Source organism: Lactuca virosa, chromosome 3, assembly GCF_052849685.1.
Source record: "Lactuca virosa cultivar CGN04683 chromosome 3, Lactuca_virosa_CGN04683_v6, whole genome shotgun sequence".
Taxonomy (NCBI): Eukaryota; Viridiplantae; Streptophyta; class Magnoliopsida; order Asterales; family Asteraceae; genus Lactuca; species Lactuca virosa.
In genome coordinates, this window is record NC_136428.1 from 179,440,945 (window position 1) to 179,448,470 (window position 7,526).

Genomic DNA, 7,526 nt, shown 5'->3' on the forward strand with positions numbered 1-7,526 from the left:
TTTTTCTTGTAAACATATCAAGCTGACGTGGCATACAGTTGCCACGTCAGCCGAACTAACCCCCTCAGCACGTAGGGCGCGCCACCTCTGGAGGTGACCAACATGTAATCTACTTAACCTACAAAAATGAAAAAAATTATTAAAAAACTTGTAAACTTCCAATTGTTTTTTGAAGGACGGATTTATTAACAAACTAGAAAGTCGCTAAAACAAAAACATAAGACAAGGAGTAAACATTACATCAAACAACCAACAAACATAATTTAAATCTATACTTAATCCTTACGAACAAAATTAATTAAATATTATTAGCCGCCTTAAAATAAGAATATCTTCTCCGACTCTACTAAACCTAAAAATGCCAAAGAGTAGGCATTAACCCTTAATCTTGTAATAAAAGAAGATTCTTTAAAGAAGAGAAAGGTGTAGGTGGTGGTGAGAGTTAAAGAAGCGGCAGACAAGTGTGAAAGTTGCGAGGCTTGGAGACGCGGAAAAGCACAGAAAAGATGCGCGTGGATTACACGTGAAAGTTGTCAGGGTGGGGGTCGAATCGCCACACAAGAAGGAGTGGCCCACCTGGTTTAATCTCCTGGTTTTCGGGAAAAGTAGTGAGTCAGCAACAAACACAAAAAGAAATGTCCGGTTTCTGGTATTTGGAGAAAACTAGGACATGTCTGTGGGCGGAAAGAAAAGTAACAAATACCATGGGCCATATACCACATCGAAATGTCGCTTACTATCTTATTCTTATCCCAATATTCAAGAAATCTAATCTAATTAATAATTAAATAAAAATTTAACTACAACTAATTTTTTAGTATTCAAATTAAATTAAACTTTAACTACACCAAGTTCCATTTTAGTAATTTTTTATTTAAATACTATATTTTGTTATCATAAACTTTGACGATTCTATGGCAAACTATAAAAATACCAAAATATAATATATATTTTTTTATGTAATTTGCACTTTATACATTGAAATCTTAAGTAATATAACCTTTCTTTGCCAAAAAAATTATATATAAAATTCAACAAAAAAAAAAAAAAAAAAAAAAAACTTGATCTGAAGCGTCAAAACTAATGTACCAAGTCACTAGATACATACAATCCGGTTACATTGGATAACCTAATCCCAGTTCCATCCTATAAACTGTGTCGCCGGAGTTATCAGAATCTTCAGCCGCTTTTCCAAAACTTTCAGGACTTCGACTCCTCTCGAAGCCAAGAGTCAGCTCCAGTTCAATCTCATCCTTCTTATCCTGCATCGTCGGAGCAGCGGCGGAACCTTCGGCTGTTTCTACAGACACCAAGCTTTCCTCCGCCGTCTCGTGGCTCTCACCTTCCACCACATGCGCCGCTTCAGATTGGTGACTCAGGGTAGACTCATGACTAGACGACCTGTTGTTAACTTCATCGTGACCTGATTCTTCATGATCACTTGACCCGACACAAACTCGATTAGTTTTTGCTTTTCCTTTTGATCCTGATCTCTTGAAACGGCATCGTGTTCTGATCCGGTGAAGCTCGTTGGACCCACCGGAGTTCTCGTCCTTTGATATGTGACGAATGTCGTACGCCTTCAACGGCGGACCGTTGTTCGGCTCCTCCGTGTCGGAAGATATCTGCACGATCGGAGACCCTTTTAAAACCGCTTCCACCGCATCTTGACAAAGCTGCCACCTTCCAGACCATAACAACCCGACAGAGCCATATATCGGGTTCACAATCCGACCACATGCCTCGTATAGAAGTGACCTGAATATCGCTGTAATACACAAAGAAATTTCATCAAACTTTCGATCTCAATGTTTGTAGTATGGAGATTTGTAAATCAAGAAAAATGAAGTACTCACCAGGACGGAGGTGTTCAGGGCCGGCGTTGATGAGGTTCATGAGTCCGGCGCGGCCGTAGAACTTAGCTAAGAACACGGTGGCGTTTCCTTGTGATTCCGGATCTTTAATCCATTGCAAACAAGGTCTAATGCTACAGTCGTCACTACATCCCTTTCGAAGCACCCGGCATCCATTACAACTCATTCTCATTGTAGCAGGTTTTAGAGAGAGAAGGTTGAAGAAAGATAGAGAGAGAGAGAGAGAGAGAGATGAAGAAGAGGGTTGAAAGTTAGATATGTGGAGGTGGTGGTGGTGGGTGTATATATATATATGTGCAAAAATGGCCGCTGGATTTCTGGGAGGCCGCAGTTGTTTCCAAAAGACTGGTATTGTTTAAGTTAACAACCGGTTTTCCACATTCATGAACATAAAAAATGTATTGCTGTGGAAATGGAATGATCCTTTCTTTGTAACATTCAAATGTCAAAACATTGCCCGTACAAACCCACTTGTGTTTAATAACAAAAGCAACATAATTCTAACCACTTTCAAAGGGCGGCGCGTAAGATCACTCCCTAGCTACTAATCCAACCCTTAACTTTGTGGTGACTTGTTTGTTTAGAGGATGTCCAAATTTTAAACCTTTAAACCTTTAACATTATTTTTTACATTAATTTATAATTATAGTTAATAATGCAACCACTAAATACTATCTAACTATAGTATGCTTAACGGTAAAATAATATTTCAAATATATTCTATTTAATTCAATTTTTACAGTGTATAAGATGTGTTAATAAATAGTATCATACTATATTTAGTGTTTACTATTCACAAACATTATATATAATGTTAGGTTTAGTGTGGGATATGAAAGTATTTTGAAAAGTTTAGGGGTAAAAACTATAACTATAGAAAATATACGGATAGAAAATGTCATTTTACAAAGTATGGTTAAAACTGTCACTTTAGAAAGTATAAAAGTACGTAGATGAAAAATGTCATTAAAAAAAATATAGGGATACAAAATATTATTTTACATAATATTTTAACAAGTATAGGGGTAAAAATTATCATTTTAGAAAGTATAGGGTAGAAACATTGGAGAAAACTATCATTGACGTTGCCTTTTAATGTTTATATAATTAACCAAATGATCTATGTGGTAGACAAAATGTTGTCTTCTAAGGCCAAATTTTTTTCTACAAGAGTTACATCATTGAGTTTGGATTTCATTACATTTTTGGTTATCGGATCATTTAAAATTACAATTATATCTTTCGGTCGCTAATTTATATGTATATTTCTAATTTTTTTGTTAAACTGATTTAATTAATAAAATGTAGAATCACCAAAACCCACCCACCAACACCTTTAAGTTTCTCAACTTGAATAAGATATTGAAAAAGAAAGGTAGAAATTGAACGACGATGGTGGCTAAAGGAAGACAGACAGAGAGTTAAGTGATACATATAAGATCATTGTGTGTTTCGTGATATTGTTGGTATCTAAGAAAAAGGTTTCATGTTTAAGAGACGGTGTGTACTTAGCAACAAATATGTTTCACTCCATATTGAAAAAGCCTCTCGCTAACTCATTTTCGTACAAGAATGATATAATAGGCAATCTACATTAAGAAATTACTTTTATCTTTTATAGCTTTGCTTGTTCTACTGCAGTACTTGAAAAGCTCAGAAGAAGCTTACTGTAACACCCCGAAATAAGGTATGTATCAGTAACCCTTACTTTTATTGAATTGTCAAAGCTAGCCCTTAATTGACAAAAAGGTGGCAAATGAGTACGCGGGGCATACGCGTGTGTACGCTCAGCGTACTCATGTGCGTATTATGAACGCGAAGGCCACCTAGTACGCTGGACGTACCAGAGGGTACGCTGGGCGTACTAGGCTCAGAGTGAAAACCCTAATTATGTGGTGTGTCCCTATTTAAGGAACATGATGGCCTCATTTCCAGCCACCATTTCCAGTCTTCAACTCCCCTCAAAACCCTAATTTCTGTTTTCTTAACTTGAGTGGCCATTTTAAGCTTTTTAAGTGATCTTTGTGGGATTCTTTGGGTGAAGAAGGAGATTTGAAGAGAGTAGAGTTGGAGTCCAAGCTTTGGATCTAAGTTTCCCTATGGTCGGTACATCATTTGGAGGTATCAAGCTCAAAGCTTTCTCATTGTTTTGATTTGTGCATATTGTGGTTCATTTTAGGGTTTACGTCCCAAAGCTTGAAGCTTTATGAGTTTGTTGAACTCCAGAGCATAATACATGTCCCTTTAAGTGTCTCTAATTGAGTGGACTCATAAAAATGGGATCTTGGACGTCAAGATCTCCCCATGCATGATATATGAGAACTTTTGTAAGTAAGGAGTGAGAGTTTATGAGTTTTAGACTTGCTCAACCATGCTAAGGCTTAAAGTCACAAACTTTATGGAGTATTAGCCTTTAGTGACTCCAGATTTGAGATTATAGTTATGGTCTTAACGGATTAAGACCAGGAGAGTGGGAAAAGTAAGTCTAGGACGTAAGCTGAGCGTACTCCCAAATACACGTAGAGTAGCGTCGAAGTTTCCTGATGCATGCATGGTGAAGTAGTACACCCAACGTACGCGCTTGGTGTTGACTTTTGTTGACTTTTAGGGTTTGGTCAAACTGTGGACTTTGGAGGCCATGGAAGGGTGAAATGGTCTTTTATCCTTCTGAGAATTAGTAGAGGGCTTAGCCTAACATCTTTGGGGGTTGTTTATTAATTAGAGTTAATTACGATATATTTTAGGCGGAGGCTAGACCGGTGGTTCGAGTACGAGACATACTTGCTTTACTTACGAGGTGAGTCCTCTCACTATACTTACCTGAGTGGTAATATAGTGTGACCGGAGGGTCTTATATGCTTATGCTGAGTTATGTGATATTATGCATTTGTCTTTGTGATTTATGATGTATATTATTCTGTGCTTTATTGGTTAGGACCAGAGGGTCCAACCCGAGATGTGAGACCGGAGGGTCCTCACCGAGACACATGGACCGGAGGGTCTTTATAGAGATATAGCCATGAGAGGCTAATTATTTGCGTGTGATATTTTGGGGAACTCACTAAGCTTCGTGCTTACCGTGTTGTGTGATATGTGTTTCAGGTACTTCTCAGGATCGCGGGAAGGCGTCGGCGTGATTGTACACACCAGTTGGAGATCATGTTTTTGAGGATTCTGGGATTTTATTAAACATTTGTTGACTTGTGTTTTGACAACTTATACATTTTGGGGTCTTTTTGGAAATGTAATATTGAGTTTATGTGATTTTAAAAATGAAAATTTTATTTGAAAATTTATAGTATTACAAGTTGGTATCAGAGCCTTGGTTTGAGGGATTCGGATGTACTCTCGGGTATGTCTGGACTCAAACTGAGGATTTGAGAAAAAAAATTATAAAAAGAAATGATTTTTCTAAAACGAGTAAGAGTTCAAAGAGAATACGAGACGGAGCAGTGTGTACAATCAGCGAGAGCCCGAGCGGTGATTTCCCAAGATACCATTACTTGTTTACATTATGAGATATTTATGAGATATTTGAGTTTCATGCTAGAGGATAGGCTAGGTATTTCGGAAATTAGGGCTAGAGTTCCCTGATTCATGATGCCTTAGCGTAAGGGATGTTATTGATTGATATTATCTGCTATTTGCTCTATGTATGTGCTGAGTAGGAGTACCCAGCAGGAATCTTTTAGAGAAAGTTTTGAGTAATCTAGGAGAGATACCTAGATGAGCATTGAGGAATCTACCGGGAGAGTAGTTTGATATTTGTAAGGGATAGAGTACTTGTGAATTAGGATCCTAGGAGGAGGACTTGGGACGACTACAGGTTGGTGTGGAAGGTAGTATTGGGCCTGTACTACTGAAAGAACCAGATCTGTATGCGGCTCAAGTAAGAACCTTAGGATGCTAAGGAGCATGTAGGGGTAGGTAATTGGGTGTCTGAGTGTTTGAGCTAGTATCTGATGATTTTGTGTTTGTGTTTCAGAGACACTATGGTGATTACCCGCAACAACCCCGGGAGCAGTGATACCAGTGACGAGGAGATCCGCAAGATCATTCATGAGGAGGTGGCAACAGCTATCAGAGAGGCCATACCATAGATGTTCGGGTCTATTAAGACCACACTTATTGAGACTTTTGACGAGCGATACGATGCTGTCACAGAGGCTGCTGCTGTCGCAGCCACCGCAGCCCTAGTTGCTACGAGGCCTCAGGGGAGTGATTCGTTGTTGCTTCGGGAGTTCATGTAGCACCTGTTTCCTGGTATGTATTTTATTTAAGTAATGTTGCATTTTTGGCCTGGGACTCGGCGAGTTGAAGGCCCAACTCGCCGAGTAGAAGCGGGATGAGACGCGGGATTTAAGTGATGGACTCGTCGAGTCGGGTCCCGGACTCGACGAGTAGGCTCTGTCTGGACAAAACCCTAATCTGAGGGTTTGCACCCTATTTAAACAACCTTATACAACCTCCATTGTCCCTTTATGCTCCCAGACACCCTCTATAGAAAACCCTAGCCGTTGTTGAAGCAATCTAAGCCATTTTGGTGGATTTTGGTGTTGATAGTCTTAAGAAGGAAGGAGAAAGGCTTGAGGAAACAAGAGGAGACCAGAGGGGTTCGAGTTTGTGCTTCATTTTCAGTCCTCAGAAGGTATAAAGTTGCTAACTTGCTTGTTCATTTGCTAGATCCCATTTTGTGGAGATTTAGGGCTTTTATAAGCCATTTTAGGTAGCCAACCATGAATGCAAGCATGGTTGGGGACAAGGCTTCGGATCTAGGTCCTTTGAGGGGTCACAAGGCAGAAAGTGGGTGCTTTTCCACCCAAGGAAGACTCCATGCAACCCAAGAGCTTGTTTTAGGACCTTTTGGACTCAAAGTCCCATGCATGCACGTAAAGTTTGTAACTTTACGTGCTAGGACGATTGTAGGAGCCTAGATCTATCTTTTGGTCAAGAGTTGTACATCAGAAATCGAGGATTTAGGGTGTGGACGTGACCAACTCGGCGAGTCCGTTCTTGGGACTCGACGATTCCAAGGCTTTGAGTCCCATATCTGTTGAGGGTCAAATGGACTCAGTTGGGTGTTAGTAGGGTGGTAGCAGGACAGAAAGAGTGACCCAACGCATTGGACTTCATTTTAGACCTGGAGTTCATGGGACTCGACGAGTGCTAGAACAGACTCGGCGAGTCCAAGGCAATCTCCCAACCCTTGAAGATGAACTCGACGAGTTGTTCATACAACTCGGCGAGTCGAGGACAGGACGTGTTCTTAGGATGAAGACGGACTCGACGAGTGTTCATACCGCTCGGCGAGTCGGATGAAGGTTCATCTGAGGTTGTGTTAGAAGGAGAACTCGTCGAGTCATCGCTAAACTCGACGAGTAGGGACGTGGAAGAGGACAACTGAGGGGGTAGGGACTCGACGAGTTGACGACCCAACTCGGCGAGTCGGTTTAACTGGAAGTTGACTTTGACCTTGACCTTGACTTTGACTTTGACTTGGACTTGGTATGGGGTAAAATAGTCATTTACCCTAAGGGTAGATATCGGGATTCTGATTAAGTGTTTTGTGGGGATTATAGCCGGAGGACTTCCGGAGCAGCAGCAGTCAGAGATTCCCCGCACAGATATTCAGCAGCTACTCGTTTGAGGTGA

The 7,526-nt window shown here is 40.2% G+C and overlaps 1 protein-coding gene across 1 annotated transcript; it reads right to left on the bottom strand.

Moving 5' to 3' along the window:
* Positions 1-923: 923 nt before the first annotated feature.
* Positions 924-2,159, bottom strand: LOC145166837 (LOB domain-containing protein 41-like). Its single transcript, XM_079085875.1, has 2 exons — positions 1,857-2,159; positions 924-1,768 (listed from the first exon to the last, which is right to left on the bottom strand). Exons 1-2 carry the CDS (start codon positions 2,044-2,046, stop codon positions 1,116-1,118), a joined length of 843 nt encoding a protein of 280 aa, XP_078942001.1. The 5' UTR covers positions 2,047-2,159; the 3' UTR covers positions 924-1,115.
* Between the last annotated feature and the right edge of the window lie 5,367 nt (positions 2,160-7,526).

Coding starts and splice junctions, on each gene's coding strand:
- LOC145166837 (XM_079085875.1), bottom strand. CDS start 2,046: ATGAGAATGAGTTGTAATGGATGCCGGGTGCTTCGAAAGGGATGTAGT. Junction 1,769..1,856: donor CCCTGAACACCTCCGTCCTG/GTGAGTACTTCA, acceptor TGTGTATTACAG/CGATATTCAGGTCACTTCTA.